The sequence below is a fragment of the Syngnathus leptorhynchus genome, chromosome 5, assembly GCF_054491065.1.
Source record: "Syngnathus leptorhynchus isolate UIUO chromosome 5, UIUO_Slep, whole genome shotgun sequence".
NCBI lineage: Eukaryota > Metazoa > Chordata > Actinopteri > Syngnathiformes > Syngnathidae > Syngnathus > Syngnathus leptorhynchus.
The window spans coordinates 8,263,866-8,284,892 of record NC_141199.1 but is presented as its reverse complement, the minus strand read 5'-3'; the positions used below and the strand labels follow the sequence as shown (position 1 = coordinate 8,284,892).

At 41.0% G+C, this 21,027-nt stretch overlaps 1 protein-coding gene across 1 annotated transcript; it reads left to right on the top strand.

Annotated features, from left to right (window-relative positions):
• Positions 1–6,836: 6,836 nt before the first annotated feature.
• Positions 6,837–9,411, top strand: LOC147056677 (lysozyme g-like). The gene is made up of 6 exons (XM_085912488.1): positions 6,837–6,977; positions 7,305–7,354; positions 7,440–7,517; positions 8,137–8,333; positions 9,006–9,144; positions 9,213–9,411. Exons 2-6 carry the CDS (start codon positions 7,351–7,353, stop codon positions 9,347–9,349), a joined length of 555 nt encoding a protein of 184 aa, XP_085768614.1. The 5' UTR covers positions 6,837–6,977; positions 7,305–7,350; the 3' UTR covers positions 9,350–9,411.
• The last annotated feature ends 11,616 nt before the right edge of the window (positions 9,412–21,027 follow it).

The window sequence follows — 21,027 nt, the reverse complement described above, 5'->3', positions numbered from 1 at the left end:
AGGTAGATAGAATAGATGAAGAGATGAAAACAGTCACACGGTGTGTGAAAATACGGCATATGGACTTGAACAGTGACTCCCCAAAACCTCAAGCATTGTAATTATATATTACATTATTAAATACAAATTGAACCCATTCGACTGCAGCTCAGCTTGTAGTCGTTTCATAATCATAACACAACAAATAATAATATTTGGAATTTGGTCATGTAAAATGACTTTTTGAAAAGGATGCTGCAACAAACTATATTATCATTGATAAACAAATATTCTGCTTTATGATATTGAAATGGTTCCCTGTTTATGGACATTTCTAAACATTGAAGTATCATCAACATCTTTAGGTAATAGTTGTCATCTTGATTGTTTCCTTTTTGTGTCAATATTGATTTCGTTACTCTGAGAAAATCCATCTAAAGCATTTTCATTTTTATTTTATTTTGTGAATGAACTCCCCCCCCCCCAATTTTAGTTTGCGTTACCGCAGTAGTTTTATTCACTCACCTTGGTTTTAATTGAATTATTCTTTGTTCTGTTCCTTAAAAAAATAATCTGGAATATTGATAAAACAGATTTGGATTAATTGATCCCGCAAAGTACTATTTAAAAAATACACCGAGAAATGGGGAGTCAGTGGATAATTTTCCATTAATCTGACCAGTTTGATAGCAGATGATTTTGTCATCATGTGGTGGCAAAATTCCTTGGGAAAATCTTTACAGTGGAAAAAAAATAATAAAGTGAGTGTTTGCGCCATTGAATAATGCTTGTTGGAACTAAGATCTTGAATTATTTCTAGTTTGAATAAAATACTCCAATATAAAATGGTTCCTAAATCAAATAATATAAAATGTCTCCAACGCTTTTTCTTTTTTTTTCACGTGCAGGGGTGGGAGTCTAACCCAACTGACTTTTGACGAGAGACATACTGGAACGGTTGCTCGTCAATGGGGCATTGAGTGAGAATCAATTTCACGCTAGCTGTAAGTCAGCTTTCAACCATTTCATTACCAATGGCCCCCACAATGACTGTTAAGAACGGTAAACTATTGCTTCATAAAACACTAAATGAACAGTCAATTGTGGTTTTTACAGTATAATGAAATCCAAAGTGTATTCTATTCCAACAAATCAACCAGCAATCCGTCATAGTCAAAGTTTGACTAAAATCTTCAGAAGAAATGTTGTATATGACATAATGCAACATTCAAGAGTTCTGCAAATATTCTAAGAATCCAACTTTAGTGCTTTCAAGCTGGGACCTACATTTTTCCTATTGTCGCAATTTCCTTTAGAAATTAGGAACAATGAATTTTTTTTTTTATTTACAAGCAGAATTAATTCATGTTTTTCAATTTGCTTTTTAGAACACCTAATTAAAAAAAACTTACAATGAACATAAACACTGCATGTACAACACTGGTGGGAAATGTAATTTCGATCTCTTTGTGTGTCTTAACATGTGAAGAAATAGACGATAAAGCTGACTTTGAATATAGTAAAATTAGTTAGCACAAATTCAGAAAAAATAGCCAGAAATGTTCATTTGAATCAGGCACTGATCTCTTCTTTTTAGGAAATGAAGGATGCCGACAAGTACCTCCATGACAGTAAAACCATCGACGTATATGTCAGACGCTCTTTATTAGCATGCCGCTTGACAATATGTTCTCACTCTATTTTCTTTTAATCTGAACTGATATTCAAATAACTATGACAATGTGGCAGTAAGACAAATTGTTCACCAGGAGGGGCAACTCCACAAGTGACCCAGAGATGGATGAAAAAAAAGTGATAGCTTGTTGTCACAAACTCAGTAAAATCACCCAGAAATACCTCAGATTTTTTTTTCCCCCAAGATATAATGTTTGGTGTAATTAACTTTCAATAATTTTCTATTGATTGTCATTTTTGTATTAGATTTGTGTCAACCATTTGTCATCAGAGTTTGAGTTTGGTTCACATTTTAGGATTTTGGATATCATTTGAGAAGGTTAACATTGTCCATTTTCCTCTTGAAAAACATCTTTAGAGTTGGGTTCTGCCTCTAGAATTGGCTAGGAATGCTTACCATGAAGTAGGAAAATAATTTGGGGACTGCGAAAAGATTTTGCTGAATGACAACTCCAGCGACAACCGCAACAAGTTGCTTCAGGCCAACGTCACTTTTTTTTATTGAGAAATTTGATTTCTTTTGTGACCATATGGAATAAAACTATCCATCTTCTTTTTTTTTTTCATTGTAGACACCTACATAGAAACTAGCCTATTTAAATGGACAACAATATTTCCTGTTAAAGATTCATTATGGTCATATTGTAAAGTAGATGCACAAAAGAGAGGTTATTGTTTTCATTTAGGTATGAATCATACCAACACTGACTTCATTTACACTCCATTGGCATTTCCCAAAAGTTGACGAGGATAAGCTCCAGCTTGCTTGTGACCGTAATTGATTGATTGATTTGATTGAAACCTTTATTGGGTGCTTACGTATTATCGGGAGGACCTTTAAAAAAACGACTCAAAAATTAAAGTAAATTATTTATTGAAACGATAACATTACATTTGTAATTCCGGAGGCCAGAACGTCGCAATTGCTTCCAAAAGTGACTCAAAGACATCAGTACAGGCAACATGCTTCCGCCACATGAATTCGGCCAAATACGACTCCAAATGGTGACGTGCAGTGCCACAGTGCTTCTTGTTTCGCCACTTTGCCGATCCCCATAGGCGTTCCACTGTCTGCGTATGAGCCCCGGTGTTCGGATCCACAAAGTTGTACTTGTGGTTGACGTTGAGGTGATGAAAGCCTGATTTTTCCATGTGAAAAAAAAGAAAAAGTAAAAATCAAAGGTCCTCCCGATAATACGTAAGCACCCTTTATTGTCCCCTCTGGAGAAAATCAGTTGTCAAACAGCTCATGACATTTAAAAAGAGGAAGTCAAACAGAAAATCAGGATGAATACGATAGAAAATGAATGGATGGATTCTCAGGCCTGACCCAGCCGCAACATGGATCCCAAACGGAGTCGTGAATTTCAGCACCAGCCATGTTTTGCAGTAAAGACTCCCCAAGAGTCCACTTCACGAATTGATGTCAGTAAAGATGCTGAGTGTTATTGTTTTAATTGAGAGAGGGAGCCACTAGAGACCCTCAAAGAGTTTATGCATCTAGACAGCGAGTCTTTCATGTCTTGTGTGAATATATTCTACGATGATAGCAATGAAGACAAAGAAGACAAGGGTTGTATATTTTACCTCATAAGCCCCGCCGCGATTTACTGTCTTGTAAACACATACGAAATAGCATTGGAAATGCTTTAAGAAGGTCCATAAAAGCAGATATCATTCCAGGTATCAGGGGTGGCGAGGAGGCGGGAGGGCTGGGTTGGCCTCCCTCACTTTTTCCCCCCCTACACTCCATTGCGCCATCTCCACATTTTCTCAGCTATACCCTTTCTTCCATCATTCCCTCTTAACTTTTCTCTTCATCCATCTGTTTTAACAGTGTCCTTGTTTTCATTCGCACCCTCTATATTCCACAGTCCCCTCCTCTCCTTTTTGGTTCCCTCTCCCATTCCCCTCGCTGGCGTTTTTTTTTTTTTTTCTTTTCTTCTTGTGGTGGGCAGTGGAGAGTCAAAGCGATGGCTTTAGCAGACCTACCTGCAGGGCTGCTTATGGCAGCTCTTTCATCTAGGCCCTGGAGAAAGAAGCCCCTGGCCCGCAAACAGCTGTGCAGACTTGGGAGTGAAAGGGCCATGAAAAAGCACAGACGAAAACGGAGAAAATTCAGTGGCCCTTTGGGAATCAAACCTCCCTCTGCTTTTCAGTCATCTCTAACTTCACTGTTCTCTGGAGCTTTATCTTTACATGTTTTGTTGTTGCGCGAGCTGTCGGTTTTGTGGTTTTCTTTTTTTGGGGGGGGGCAGCTGCAGAATGTCATATGTATGCTAGGTCTACATTCGTCTGGCCTCTTGGGTAAGGAAGACTGCAGAGAATCCAGAGACTTGTTGGAACATCTTTAAAAAAACTTCACAATGATGGCAGAACACGGCTCATTGAGTGTGGCGATGTGGTAATGATGGACAAATTGCGAGAAAACAAGATCCTTTCCTTTCTTCAAATTAGTTTCCTTGGTATTGCATCAACACATCACATTTAAAGAAGACATATGCAATTTACTGCCGTTCCCAAGGTTTCTTAATATCATGTCTGTGACGTGCTTCTGTTAAATCAGTCCAAGTATCAAGATTTATAGCAGACTATACACACCCTATTTTCTTTTGTCTAAACTGAATTTGCAAGGGAGCCGGCTCACATATGAATTTCATCACCATGAAGATTAGGGACAGTCGACATAGCAGCCGAAACACAAAATACCCTCCGCCCCCATTAAATCGACTTCATCAAGCAGTCAAGTATGTGTTATTATTACTTCTTAGAAGCAAACCCCATCAGATGACTCTAATCTGTACATCCAACAAAATTCCTTGCAGCTCTGCTTATCATACCTAGTTGGTCACGTCGTGGGCAGAAAACCAGAAAAAGGTGTCACATCTTCATTTGCATATCACATATGCAGTGGCAAATGGTTACTAACCAAATATTTTCGACTCCGATTAGCTTCGTCAATCTCTGTGTGAATTGGCAGCAAGTCCCAGCGAGGTGTTGAGCTATCACATGGCTTGACGTGTGCACAAGCAGGCGACATTCTTCAATGGGCCTAAAGCAGATGAGGCCCGCATATGGGACTGGTGCAACCTGCGGTGGTCCTCGCACGCTGACGTAATCACGTTAAATTGTATCTTTCAATAACATTTGAACTCCTGGGTGTGGTGTGCAAAGTGTTGCATGTGTGAAGTGATAACAGCTGCACATTTTATATCTCAGTTTATGAGAGTGGTGAGACCCTTGCAAGTCACATGATAATTGTGTCATGTTTTTTGGGGGTATTGTGATATTTAATGGAAATCTTTTTGGGATAAATAATGAAGTCTGCTTCATTAATTATTGTAAGTACACAAAATCAAGACAGTGATAAAGGCATAGAGAAGCCAAGCTTTTTGCTGCAAGATGGGACTTGGTCACCTTGGCCCTGCACATGATCTGGATAAATAGGACACATTTTTAGAAATAAATGTCAGTGTTACCCATCACAAAGTTGGGGGATGTTTTAACAAAAGACAAGTACATTGTCTAATATTAAAATCCTGCATTGTTTGCTCTTTGTGGTACAAAAAAACCATGCTACAGTGAAATTCCCGATTTTTTTTTTTTGCATTAGCATTCATCATTGGGGTTCAAAACTTCTGCAACTGGTTGACCAGTCCAGGGTGCGCCCTACTTCTTGCTAGCTGGGATAGACTCCGGCACGCCTGTGAGCCTAATGAGGCAGAAAATGGATGGATGTGAAATGTCACACATGTACCATTTGGAAAATATAAAAAACTAATTGGGAAATTGATACGGTAATAAGAACTGGCTAAGTGAATTGAAAGCTAAAAACTGCAAATTTAAGGGATAAACAAATACATTGGAATGCTAATATGGCCCTCAACAGACGAAGATGGCATTTTGAGAGCCAAACTATAGCATGAATATATTTCAGGCTCACCTTCTTTGAAAAGAAAGAAGAGGATCTGGAATTTTAGAGCCAAACGTAATTTCCCTCATGCATCATCACCATCAGTCTACACTGTGGTGAGATCACTGGCCTACTTTAAGATTCCTCACAGTCCTTCAAGAGGTGTGGTTCAGTAAAAATAAACAAATAATTAAGCAAATAAATAAATATGATGGAAACATCTGCTCCAACATGTACTACAATCCCAGTGCCCTCTGCTTTATAGTTCCTCATTGATGTTATGGCAGTTTTGTGTTGGAAGGTTTTTATCTGCTGGAATGTGGTGTATTAATAGTAATTATGCCATGGTTGCTTGAAATTGCATCAATATGAAGATAGAGATGATGTCCGTGGGTGTTTGGAGTAATTGATTACATTAGAGGAACCTTTTAGGTGGAATTCTAAAGTGGGATTGTGTACTGTCATGCAAAACAATTGATTCTGTAGACTTGCTGTAGAGTCCACTTTTTCAAATATTTTAGATTGTAAGTTGTCATGGTATCGAAATTAAAACGGTGCTGAGTTTAAATATGTAAAGAGTACATGTTATATTCAACTTAAATGCGTGTCTTTCTTATTATAATGGGAGTACTTGTGAATAGGAACAACAAAAATGACACAGGGCAGGGCTGCATTTATACATTTTCCACAATACTTGTTTTTGTGGTGGCTCCTCTTTACGCAGACGTTTTTTTTTTTATTGTCGTTCACATGACACATGACGTTTTTTAATGCGTCGTTCACATGAAATCGACAAAACTGCGAGACATTTTTCCTTTATGATATAACGAGAATACTTGTGAATAGGAACAATAAAATGACAGGGCAGGGCTGCATTCATACATTTTCCACAATACTTGTTTTTGTGGTGGCTCTTCTTTACGCAGACATTTTTTTTAATGTGTTTTTTGCATGACACGACGTTTTTTTAATGTGTTGTTCACATGACACTGACAAATCTGCGAGACATTTTCTTCCCCTTTATTATTATAACAGGAGTACTTGTGAATAGGAACAAGAAAATATTACAGGGCAGGGCTGCATTTATATATTTTTTGTACAATACTTGTTTTTGTGGTGGTTCCTTTTTATTCAGAGGTTTTATAAACGAGACATGTATTTTCAAGCCACTAGCCTGAACCTATATCAGATGACTTCCCGGAAAAGAGCAGTTTCTGTCAGAAGGAAAGTGAAAGTAAAGACAAAAGTGAAAGTAAACATAAAAAGGGGGTAGACTTCCTCCTCCTCTATATAAACTGCAGTTTTTCCATCGAAAAAGAACAGAAAGCTGGTCGGACACTGAGCAAGGCTGACTGCAAGAAACTCGACACCACCACCATCATCAAGATAGGTATTTATCTATTTCCCCATGTTATCTGCTTATCCATAACACAGCATTTCCATTTTAGACGGAACTTGAGCACACAAAAGGCAGAGGAAAGACAGGGGTTGAACATCTTCTATGACAAACAGAGCAATCAATTTGTGATTAAGAAAGAAATGACCTAAATGAGATTATCCCCAAGCACATACGCATTCGAGAGTTTATTTCCGGGTGTGGCGGTGCCTTTAAGATGGTCTTGTTTATACATATCGAAATAACGAACGGTTTCTTCCTGTTATGCCGACTACAAATGCTCATTTGGGTTTTTTTTTCCCCTCTCTCCTGTGAAACTAGATTTGTTTCCAACTGTGCTGTAGGTGGTCGTACATTGACGAGGACAATGAGTGAGAGTGCCTTTTTTTACGCCCAAATTTCTTTTTTATGAGCTGCAGATGTTCACGTGAATAAATTGAAAATGTGCACGTTTAGGTTACGGGGACATCATGGATGTTGATACAAGTGGAGCGTCCAGGGAAACAGCCAATCAAGATCGCCTGGCGACTGCAGGTAAATGTCCACTTTTTTTTTTATTTTTTTTTTTAACCTTGATTTCTTTATGGAGGCCCTAATGATGACAAAATAATTGTCAAAACAATTCAATGCAATATTTAAACAGACACGTCAACTGAGGCAGTCCGAGTAAAGATAATTGTGATAAAATAAACCACATTATGGATACTGCAACATTAAGGACAACAATAGTACAGAAAAGACTCATTTATCAAATAGGTCAAAGTAAAAAAAAATCTTTATTTTATTCGGAATAAACCCTTGTGGGGGTCAAGCGGTCCAGAAAATGGATGCATGGATGGATTTAGCCTTTTATGTCACTGTTAAAAATGTGTGTGTCGGTACTGTAACTTGTAACTTAATCTAATGTAGTTACTTTCGAGTAGTCAGGAAAGAAAGTTATATCGGAATGATAGTTATCAGTAAAGTAACTAAGTTGCGTTTTTAAGGTAACTGTGGCAACACTGTTAATGTATACATTGGATAAAGAGACTCTAATTAAAATGGTGCTGCAATACAACACCGACAGGGGTCGCAAATTAATTGTCAGCCCAGATTTAAGATGAGATCAATTATTTACTTTCAAGTAACTACTGCGTGATCTCTCTCTTTGAAGGAGTACCTGCATCCAAAGCCATGGCACAAACAGATCTGAATAGAATGAACAGATACAAGAGCATCATCCAGAGAGTAGGAGATGAAGAGGGAATTGATCCTGCTATTATTGCTGGCATCATTTCCAGAGAGTCCAGGGCTGGAAACACGTTGAAAAATGGCTGGGGAGACCATGGCAATGCCTGGGGACTCATGCAGGTTGGTGGCACGTTATAGCGGTGCGATAGTCGAATTGCTTGAAGTGGTTTTCCAGGGTCCAAGGTTATCTTGTCCAAAGTCAGCTAGGATAAGCTCCAGCTCACCCGTGGCTCTAATGAGGACAGGTTCCATGGCAGTGATTATCAGTGTACGAGTGACACCCTTTAGCTGTTTGCAAAAACAAGACCAAAATCACGATGAATTAATTGTTTAAAGAACTAAATCTAGGACTATTGACATAACTTTGAGTGAGGATTTCAGTAAATTTAAGATTATTGGGATATTTTAGGAAGCTTTAAGAATATTAATATCTATATATAATGTAGCTGTGAAAAATATATCATAATAATTATAACATTTAAAGATAGGAAGCTTTCATAAAGTATTTGAGCGTATTTATGAGTAATGAGATTACTTTTAGGCAGTAATTAAGTAGATTTAAGAGTATTAGGAAAAGTTCCATGTAGTATTTGAGTATATGCATGAGTATTTATTTTGGGTCTACCAAGCAACTCTTTTTGAATGTTGGTCATTATGATGGTTAGTTATTTTCCACGAGATGGTACTTTGTTTTAGAACAACTCTAGAAAATAGATGTAGTCATTTTATATCCATCCGCAATCCTTACAAGAAACTCTGTTGCTGTCCTTCCCACTTTAACTGTATGTGCAGGTTGATAAAAGGTATCACACTCCACAAGGCGGATGGAATAGCGAGGAACACCTCTGCCAAGGCAGAGACATTTTAATCGACATGATCCGTGCTATCAGAAGAAAGTTCCCGAACTGGACTGCAGAGCAACACCTCAAAGGTTTGTTTGTCCGCTAGTAAATGACTAAGACGTCACCTTCTGTCTGATTTTGCATTGAACCTCTGCAGGTGGGTTGGCAGCCTACAACATGGGCCCCAATTCTGTGGAAACATATCAGGACGTCGACAGGAAGACCACTGGACGCGACTACTCTAATGACGTTGTTGCCAGAGCTCAGTGGTACAAAAACAACGGAGGCTTTTAGAGTGAAATTGTTACACGGGAGAAACCCTCTTGACAGCATCGAATAAACACGAGTCAAACCGATACTGTGTTCTTGTCTTGTTCATCAGCAAGTCCAAGTCCGTTGTCATCCCTAATCCAAAATCCAAAGAGCATCAAATACCTCAGCTGCAGTAAGCATATTTCGTGGACATGGGAATGATGTTTTCTTTTTTTAATTTTGAAATTGATTTTAATTGATTGTTGCCAAAAATGGACACTTAGTAAATATAACAGCACCAAAGGTATGGCCTCTAAAGTAAGATCAGTGGCGATTTAAAAAACCCCCAAAACATTTTAGGTACAAAGTGAGAGTTCATTTGTGTCTTTGGATACATTTATTTCTATGAGCCTAGGCGGTCAGAAAAACTGTTATTGAAACAATATCTGAGATGGTCACCTTCAAATCACTGGACTGCATTTTGAGTTATTTTTTGACCTCCATAAATTTGAACAGGAGTCAACATGGAGGTTGCTCAGGTGAATGAATTATGCAGGACTGCCTCGTTTGGTAGATTTGCTTTGTTAGTCGGCGTTCACAAGTGAAATAACGTCTTGCCTAACTATTCCTAAATGGCTCCGATTGTTTATTTCCATGCAGTTCAGTCGGTGGGTTTTTCCCAGTTTCTATGGCCAAGTCCAGATCCCACACATGTATGCTTGTAAGGAAAGTCAAAATGAAGGGGCACTCAAACATTGCGCCTCTTGAGGAACCTCGGACAAGGACATTTCGGCAATAGACTAGCATCTCTTAGTATCTGCCTTTTTTTTTTTTTGTCAGCAGCAAAACTGCTATACTGCTGTTTCTTAACCCTTACAGGTCAATAACTGCTGACCCAAAGAAAGTCGACCAAAAATCAAAAGGTATCTGCTCTTATTTTTACTTTCTCCTCGTTAGCATATCCTGAACATGAGACTTTTTTTTTTCCATCCCACTGTTATCAGGTCTTTAAAAGACAGTCTGAGAACCACAACAGTATCATGACGCGATTGGATTCCTGGCTAAATGCTGCAGCCTCTCTGTTCCTTCCTTCAACACCCCCTCAGTATAAAATCCATTCCTTCAAAGTTATTAAAAATGACTTGTGCAACACCTGGCCCCGCTCTTCCTTCCTCCTCTCCACCATTCTTACCTGTGAAAGTATCGAGAAGGCAAAAAAAAAAAGCCGTGATGGCGCATATGGGTGGTAACATGAGGGGTTAAGTGTGGCAGGTAAAAGGGTGGGGAAGGGGATCTGCAAAGTCCACTTGAAGACAAGGGAGAGAAAAGACAGAGTGTGGGGATGGGGCTAGTGTTGAGTGGCGCTGTGTTTATTTAGTCTGCTTCAAAGGCAAGCCTAATTATTTTACCATGCTGTGCCTATAGAGACTTCAAGATTCATGGGCTGCTCTCAGCTTCTATCTCCCCCAACTAACTGACAGCTTAACCCTTCGCCTCCCAGCAAGCATCTATCAAGACTTTACCTCCACAACAGAACGCATGCTGACACTTTTCCTAAGTTTGCTCACACTAGTCTTGAGACATAGAAGATCGCTTTGTGCTCATCAAAGTGTCTTTTTCATGTTCTTGGTATCCACGTATGGAAGACAAAGTGTCTCATTCCATCACACGTTGAGAGCCAACAATGGCGTCTTTTGGCTGGAGTGATGTTTGCTGTCTGCTGAATAGTTTGAATCTCACAAGTGGGAGCAACAAAATGGAAAAAAAAACGAAGTAACTTTCACTGGCTTCACGTGGACTCCAATGATCTACCACTCTGTAAACCAAACAAACACTGAATTATTTCTTGTTTCTAAATTGGATGCAGTTTATTCTAAGCGTATTTAATTTGTACGAGAATGCTGTTTATTTGCTCACACATGCAGGCGTATATTTGTTGGTATAATGCCCACCCACCCCCGTATGTTGATGATGATGATTGCCATCATCATCAAATAAATACATTTATTATTATCATTGTCATCTCATTACTACCAGTGAGTGGTGAAAGGAGAGTTTATAAATTTGATAATAATATATAAATCAAAATATGGATAATGGCTAATTGGACTTTAAAACAATTATTTGGAACCAGTACTGTCTCTAAAGTATCACTGGTACTTCACGTCCCAGAATGCAATGCAACAGCTCGTGCTTGTCACATTAGCTTAATTTACACTACAGGGCCAAGGGCTCAAGTCTTAAATATAAGTCAACCCCAATTTTTAGCTTTGAAATGAACTAAGTCAAAACACAGTGTTCTGATTGTTTCCATTTGTGGAATATGAATTGAACAGGCAAAATGCACCTGTTTTTAGCCATCTCAGGGGGCGGCCATTTTGCCATTTACCAGGTCACAACCACTCACGGCTAACCAGTTGTCTGAAGTTGAGCATAAAAAATGAAGTGGTAAAGAGGAAAAAATATCTATATATTTTGGAGTGGATTATTAATCAGAAAGTTGACATGCACACCATCCATTGAGTCAGATGTGCAAACCCGTACACCATCGGTGACGCTATATAAATATAGTTTGAATCACGTGCTACGCTAACTAAATGATTAATAGAAAATTGGTGTAGGAACAGAAATCAGGACAAACAATATTCTATTCCTACCACAGATAGACATGAGATGGCAGTTGAGTCACATATAAAATCTATTGAAGAAAAAGTGAATAAAATGTGGAAAATAAAAAAGGTGTATGTTGAAAACCCATTAGCGAACTCTAGCACATGTAGATGTAGATCTGAATTATCTAGTGCTGAAGGGGCAGGGACAGCTGGGGCAGGAACAATAAGAATGACTAAGTCCCTCATATAATAGTGAAAGAGAAGTATCAGTGGTCTTGTTCACTCATTCCTGGCAAGCGCACGGAAGATCACTTTACGTCGAATGGGAATGCCAGTCACTTTAGGAATTTATATGTGTTATTAGTCTGGTCTAGACTAGTTGAGGACAAATGTCATAGGCACGAGAGATGGACGTGTTCCAAGCAATAAACCTTGAAGGATGGTAAAGGTGTCATGATTAGGAAAAATCGGTGTTAAATAACAAAGATATGACAAATTTTGCGTTTTAATTAGACTTGCAAGGATTTTTGCAGTACCTGAGCATCCAGCGTGATGTTTCTGGGAATATCATTTGTTGGTCCATACTTACCAATAATACACATGACGCTCATCTGAGTATAAAAAGAAATAAATACTCGGAGGACTCACAAAGTGACTCCTTCATCTACTGAGCACTTCCAGATTTCTTTCCTCTTAAAGCTATCACAGATTTTGGACTTTTCTTTCCTGTGGCTTGTTTCTTTTAACACACGATTATTAAATGCAATGCAAAATTACAAATGCATTTTATGATGATTAAACTTTGTTTTCAATGTTTTGGTTTTTCATGTAATGTATGTACCGCGATTAGAACTGGAAATACGATTTATTTTTCATGTCTGACATTTATGAGTTTACAGTAAATTCAGACTGTTACTGTGATGTTTTTCCATCAAGAATAAATCAAAATAGAGCACTCACATACCAAAAAATATCTCCATATTCCAAGTACAGTTTGCAATAGTTGCTATGCCAAGTTATGTGTTCTTATTTTGCATGTGTTACCTTCCATTTCAGTGCATGTTTAAGACTTCCTGCTAATGTCCTGCCAGCTTTGCTTTTTTGGGGCGGTGGTGGAAGCGGGACACGAGGTAGTAAAATGTGTCAGTTTGAGATTGCACAAAAATAGAGCCCTATCCGTGTCGTGGTTGGTAAACTTTAGCCAGAACAAAAAAGCGGTTTGGGCAGAAATGTGCCCAAAGAGCCCAGCTGTTGTGAATTTGTGCACGCAATGCATCTGACATTGAAAACGACTGATCCACCAGCTCTCACTGGCTCAACAAGTCTTGCTACCGCTGTAAAAGTCACCGTAAAATCAAACAACTTCATCATGGGAACAAGTGTTTTCTATCATTCTATGTCCTCCTGTTTCACCTCCATCCTGCCTTTGTCTTCATCCTCTGACCTTGTGTCTTTTCCATCCATGTGATCCAACTTTCTATCTCTGTCTTAAGCGTCCCCCCCGGTGTCCATGTTGCCTCTGTCTGATCCCTCCTTCCTGCACTGACCTCTCCCTGTCCTCCCACCATTTATCTGTCTCTATCTCTGTTGTAGCGTTCCCCTTTTACCCCCCTCTGCCTTTTTTCCCCCCCTTCTCCCTTCCCTGCTTTCCTGTGCAGTCTGCGGCCTGTGAAACCAATTAGACCTTGTAAGCGGGGGCCTTTTGCCCCTGTCGTGTGGTCGGTTTAACCTGCCGCTCCAAATGGACATTGTTGGAGAGCTCGACCACCACCTTCCGTGGCTCGGTGGGTGGGTTTGAGATGGTGGGGAACTCGGGGGGTTTAAGCGGTTTATGGAAGGCAAGGGAAAGGTGTGCGTGGGGTGGGGGTGGGGGGCACCAAGCCTCTTTTGAACTTTGAAAAGGATAGGATAAGGATCTGTGATTTTTAATAAGACAGTGGCTGGAAACTTTATTCATTTTTTTTCCAGCTGCTGTATTTTGTGTGTGATTATGTGTCAAGGTTGCATGGATACTCTTCAGCCTCTTTAGGAGTAAACAGACTCCTCTTTTGGCAGTAGACCGTCTCCTTTCACCCTCCTTTCACCCTCACCCTAACTGCCAGGAATGCTTTTAACAATTCACCATCAGACGCAAGCAACATAGGACACTGGGAGATTGGTGCATTCCAAAGGGAGCGTTCTTCTTCTTTTTTTTTTTTTTTTTGCCACTCTTCACATGTCAATCAGCAACACTATCTCCTTGTCACCCCTTCAACCACCCAACCCTCCCTTTGTCCCTAAAAACACACAAACGTACATACACCACTTGGCACCGCAGTTTTGCTTTGCCACATGTCAATTTAAGGGATTGACGTCAAAGTGTTAACTACCCAAGAATGTGGCCTTTAAGGCGAGACTCTGCCACCTTCATCTGTGATTGGGGTCTCCGAGGAGCACCTGAAAAAACCCACTGTAGCAGATCTTCTTTAACAAGACACCAAGGGGGAAAAAAAAAATGGAAGGATTCGTTTCCATCATTATAATTTGAGCTGGTTTCTTTTATCAGATTGAATGGCTACTACAGCTTTTTATTAATTAGAAAATGTCCATAGAGCAGGAAAAAAAAGTTGAAGCTGAGCATCAGACACACACACACACACACACAACTTTCAACACCTCACCTCTTCACACATACTACCCCCCCCCCCCCACTTCCCTCTTTACAGTCCTGGTGAAATTCCTTGGCACATTATCAGTGCGTTGAAAGCACGTGACTGGTATGTGACAGTGTCAGCTCGTGACAGTTCTCCTTCAAAATGGGGGCAGGGAGGTGGGGCTGAGGGATACGAGTCCTGCTGGATGCATGACAGAACCTGTCAGTGGACCAAGGGGAGGGTGGCGCTTATCGATCAAACACCCCGACTATCTGCCATGCTGACCTTCATGTCCTAAGAAGGGCCATTTGAGTGTTGAGGCTGTAATGGGAGATGCGGGTAAGTGGGGGCTGAGGGGGGTGTCGCCTTCTTCTTGTCATTCAGTGCAACCGCTGGACTACATACGACAGTTCCTGGTCTTCCCATCAGTGCCAATCATGTTGATTTTGTTTGTCTCTGCAGATTGACATCATCAGCCACATCAATTCAATCAATTATTTCATTGTCGTGACATGAACTTGATCTGTTCAATTTTGATTGGTAGTGAGCTCAGACGTTATACTATATGAAGCCTGCAACTGTTGACCAGGGGTGAGGAGTGGGTGGAGTCCCCTGTTACCCAAAGTCAGCTGAAACCCTACGACCATAAACCGGATAAGAAAATGGATGGTTGAAAAGTTGTCATCAAGTGTCATGTTTTTCTATACATTTCCATGATACTACATATTGAGTAAATGGGTAAAGCATTACATAAACCAGCCCTAATTTCTTTTAAATAGCTCATTGAATGAGAAGATTTAATGCGATGTGGATTAGACTTTGCAGCCTAAAAGCCAGAGAGTAAGGAAGACTGCACTGTAATTGCAAAATCACTACATGTGCAGTTTTCGTTATTTTTACATTTTAAAGTTTTGTCTTTGCTATGCAGTGCTTTCTTTTCCAAACTGTATTGCAGTGGGATGGTCTGTCAACAAATTGCAGCACAAAAATAAGTGTAAAATTGAATCTTGTCCGCTCTCTCGGAATCAGTCTAGTAGTGGTCCCCAAACTTCTTTCCGTCTGGATCTGGTTCATGGTAGTGCTTTTTTTTTTTTTGAGGACCAGCAACCATTGACTGCATGGGTGGAGGCGGGGTGTCGGTCTGCCGATGTACGTATATTGGAAACTAATCGCGGGGGATTAAGATGAAGTCCTAAAATACTAAACTGCTAAAATACCAAAATTGCTTAATGTCGTCGCATATAGGATATTTGGATTGGTAGGTAGGTAGGTAGGTAGGTAGGTAGGTAGGTAGGTAGGTAGGTAGGTAGGTAGGTAGGTAGGTAGGTAGGTAGGTAGGTAGGTAGGTAGGTAGGTAGGTAGTATGGATGGATGGATAGATGGATAGATGGATAGATGGATGGATAGATGGATAGATGGATGGATAGATAGATGGATAGATGGATGGATAGATGGATAGATGGATGGATAGATGGATAGATGGATGGATAGATGGATAGATGGATAGATGGATAGATGGATGGATGGATGGATGGATAGATAGATAGAAACAAGGAACGTATGTTCTCTCTCATGCAATGTGTGGGCAATGGGCGCCACCTGCTGGCTGTTCGTCTTTTTACAAGAGCGTGTCACCAAGTCTTTGGCTAATTACGCCAACCATCAGCTCTGTAAATGTGCTCAAGTTGTATGCGTTTGCTTTGACATGGATGCATTGGTATTAGTTGTTACGTTATGTGCTTCTCTGCGCACGCACAATAAGCTGCAAAGACGGACTGCGCGTCCAGTCAGTTCCTTTCTCCCTTCCTTCCTGACCTATAAATACTCTCTCATCAGCAGAGGCTGGCTGTGAGAGGCACTGACCCCCGTTCTCTCTCTCCGACCAGCTCAACAGTGATTGATGGCAGCCTGTGCTGCTGGCGCTAACCTTGCACTTGGGCTCTGGCAGTATAAATGATGGCAGGTCAGTGGCACCAAGCGTGGATGGAGGCTGGAAACGCTCTCTCTCTCTCTCTCTCCTTCCCTTCTGTCCCGTTATCATCTATGTGATGCAGACATCATCATCATCTCCACTGAGAATAAATAATAGTGGATCAGGTGACAGCGCCTGCCCAGGCCATTGATGGGAGCTTTAATTTCATGGCTAATTTCTCCAGGCAGGCACACAAAGGATCGATGCTGCCCCCCCCGCTCATGCTCTTCATCCCTTTGCTTCCTTTTCTGCAAAGACGAATGCAGATGTACGGACACCCGCCCAGACATTGAGCTGATCCGTAAGCACGTGGGCTACAACTGTATGTTCGGCATCCTTCAGCGGGTACAAGAAGGAACGCGTCCAGGAACCCAAGATGTCCTAACCATCGATTGGGCTGCAAAAGAACGCTTTGGAAATAAGAGCAACAAGCAAAATATGAGCACACAGCTCCCCACCTGTGTGTTAAAGTGTGTTAACCATCGCCATAGTGATAAATATCAACCCCCTCAGTCCCTGCTCGCAGCCCCAATGGGAGACGTTCAACGCCAGCCCCTCCGTAATGACTTTGTCTACCTATCGATCCAGCTATGATCCATGTACTGTAATTCTTATAGCATCAGGCCCCGGCCCCAGCAATAACTCCAAGTCATGTTTCGGCCCGCCCATCCACATGACACCTTATTAGTTTGAGTTTGGACTTTTACCTCGCTTCCTCCCTTCCTTTTCTCGTGCTCCTTCCCCGGGGGCTTCTAATTTTTTTGTCCTTGTTCTTTCAAACTAATACCATCAGCGCTGGGCTCTTCTCTCCGAAGACATCTCACTTTAGTCCGAGCCACATATCTTCCTCTCCTCACTGCGTAGCTCGCAGTATGATACGGGTTAGTGTCTGCAACGGTGCCTCATCTGTCTTTCGTTTGGAGCACAGCCCCCGCGGGCTCCCGCGGAGACTCCGCCATCCCTCTTTAGACTCTGTTCTTTTCTCCCCTTTGAGCCACAACTATATTTCACTTCATTTCAACCCTTTCTTTTTTAGCCTGGGTGTAATAGCCGCAGATATATGGCTTTGCTTCTGTAGCCTTTTGAGCTTCCTCTGCCTTTTATAAAACATTGTCAGAGTGACAAAACAGCCGCCCTTGGGTGTCCTGGAACAGGTGCACCTTCATCCTACGGCTATTTCTCAAGATCCCAAACTGATCCTTTTAGAAAACCATAACATCTGGGTCCTTGGAACAGGAGTTCCAACAGCCTGGACAGAATCGTAGCTCATCTCTTTTTTGGCCTGTCTGCCGTCGAGCCAAAGATTGTCTGTCAACTCGGGTTTGTTTTTTTATGAGGGCTGATTTAAAGAGCAGGGCTTGCCATCTGAGCTAAACCTGTTCTTTTTGCTGACACGCCTGATAAGTGCTAATCAAGGAGCTGGAGATGAGCAGTTGAAGCTGTCTGTTGAATGAGCTATTTCACCGTGTGAGGGTAAAGGCATAGAGATGTGGGGGGGGTTTGTTCATTACTGTCGCTGTTAGAGAGACTCTAATGATGTTCCTCCTGGCCACTGAGACACATAACAACCTACTACCTCTGAGGCATGACTGTGATTGAGATGTGAGTAAAAGCGAGGAACGAAAGGAGGGAGCAGATGGGCCTTGCAGAAAATTAAAGCGCCATGTTCTCTACCTCCACTTTATCTCGGCCCCCGGCCTCGTTCTTACTAACGTGCAAGCTTTTTTTTAAACGATTGTAAAGGTTCATTCAGCCTCATTACCTTCACCAAAGGAGTGACTCTTGTGTATGAGTGTATATTTATTTGTTTGGTTAAATACAGCTTCCCGTTATCTGCTTTTAATACAGTTTATTAGCCTTTTTTTTTTTATATGGGAGACATTTTTTCACAGCTCAGATATTATTTAATAGACTATAATATTGTATTTTATAAATTATATAATAATAAAATAATTCACTAAAATGTAAACAATGAAGCAGTGCATGTTGATGAATTAATTGTATTTTCTTTTGGTGACTTGGCCACTAGGGGGTAGTACAAGCGTTTCATAACACTTTCAAGTGATTTAGTAATTTCAATGTAATATTAGCTGTTTATCGCAGAGAATAAAGAATATCTGCCTATAAGTATTACTATATTGTCTGTCTACATGTGTTGATGCACTGGTTGTGTTCAAATACCAGTTGCTTAAAACCTTGAGACCCTGACAGATTATATTATAATGTTCATGCAAAAAAAAGGAAGGACAAGCACACAAAAGCTGCTTAGACAGTGCTTGTTGAAAAGAATACTTCTCGTAACTTCACTTAACAAGACTCCGATCTGACAACGATTGTTTTCTCTTCTGTTTTCTCTTATCTTTCTTGTTAGGTTTGTTCCACCTGTTCCGGTCAGCCTGGTCCCTTGTATTACCCAATCTGCAACCTTCCACCATTTGTGTCAGTTTGCTTGTATTGAGTTTCCTGTTTCTTCTTAATTTTTGTTGGCTTCTGTTTGTCTCTGTCATGTTCTGTGAGTTTATTCCAATTTTTGCTTTGATACTTTGTGTCTTGCTTTTTTTGGATTTCTATTAAAGTATCTTTACAATAGACTTTTTATTTGACTATTTATGACTCACACATAATAGCACATCGACACTTAAGATGTCTACAACGGCTATTCTTGCAAGCCTCTGGAAACTCATTTTCGAACTGAGTCGGGTTAGAATTTCTTGTGTTCTTTCTGCGGATGTGACGTCGAGCGCTTTCTCAGAAAAAAGTCAAGGATTTTTTTTTACAATACATAAAATGTGATTAACAAAGAAAAAGTGATTAATCACGATTAAAAATTTTAATCGCTTGACAACCTTTGTATTTTTTGATTCCACATGCTTTGTTTGTCCAACAACCCTCAACTGGTGACACAAACTGATTCAAGCACAATTAAAAATATATACCTTTCTTGGGCTAACTGATATCATCATAAAATGTTACACTGATGATGAACCTTCATATAATTCTAACACAAATGTATGCAACCATTCTCAGAGGCACGTACTTTGCTCACAACACCTATCACTGGATCTTACAATAGTTGGGGACCTTCTCTGGCTCTTCTTCTTGCTTTTAATTACACTGCATCTCATCCAGTGCAGCTCAGTGCTGGCTGAGATGATGTTGCGCAACATGGCACTACCACAACAGACTTGCCCTTATAGTACTACAAAAACTCATAAATTGATTGCATATCAAAATCGCCAATCGCCAACGCTAGTGGAGAAACGTTGTAAGTATACCACATTAGCCTTGGCGGAGGTCTCTGTTGAGTTTTTCCATGCCTCATGTTTCTCCATCCTGAGACACTCTCATCCACAAGACACACAGTCTATCTCCTCTCTCGACACCCCCCCAGCCTTAATTGGGAGTCAGGGAGAGCAGTGGAAATCGCATTAACGCGGGCCCTGTCTGGGTGTGCCATCCATCTTCTTTTTTATTACACCGCACCGGGGCTGCCTGGGCGCTGCCGTTCGATTTGTCACCGGCCTCGTTCGCTGATAACAGGCATTTGTCATCGCCTTGCCTCCCTGTTAATGTCATCATCTCCTCCCTGACAGCGGCGGCCCTCCGCTGGGGGAGCGCTGGCGACAAAGCACATCCGTCACGCGAATATTTCCACGGCTAAAGGGACCGCGCACCGCAATAATCCACATTAAGGCACTTATGAAGGCTGCAACGCGGGCATGCGCGCACGCACGGGGTGCGCGCGCGCGCTCTTCCGTCAGACACGCACGCGAGGAGTGTGCTCGTTAGTGGAGGTGGGGGCAGACTGGGGGAGAGAGAGGAAGAGGTAATTTGTTGCAATTAATTACACAGTGAGTGTGGCTTTGTTGTGTGGGAGAGCATTTTATCTGTTGGACTTCTTCCTGCGCCAGCCTGTGATGCTATTTGGCTGATTTATCGACTGGCTCTGCCGGAGGGCCTGTGCGCTCTCACGTGTTCCATAATGCTCTCTAATGTTATCCACGCACCCATGCGGTGTGAAGACTGAGTGACAAGGAACACTTGGTCGGAAAGGCCGATGTGCAACCACAGATTTTGGTCATATCACTCGGATGGAAACATTTTGTCATTCAACAACTCCAGAGGTTGGCTGCTTTTTAAGTCCTTCTTTACGTGACAGCAGGTTGTTGCTCAAAATGCTGGGATGCAAACAGTTTCCATTCGGTTAAATATTTTCAATTAGCGGATGTTTATAGCACTAGCCAATGAGGGGGCATCAGGGTCATCATAAGCACTCGTAAAACAGTGTTACAGGTACTACAGATTTTTTTCTCTCCCCCCCTCCCCCTTGTAAGTGTATGATAGGATTTATGTGTGAATTACATAGCAACTCCCTCCCACCTCGTACATTCCGTCCTCTCTGAGTAAGATGGACATGCAAGCATGTGAGAATATTTTTTTGTCCTCGTGCGTGTTTGTTCCGCAGGAGGTCTGACAGATGGATCAAGTAGCCGAAAGGGATCC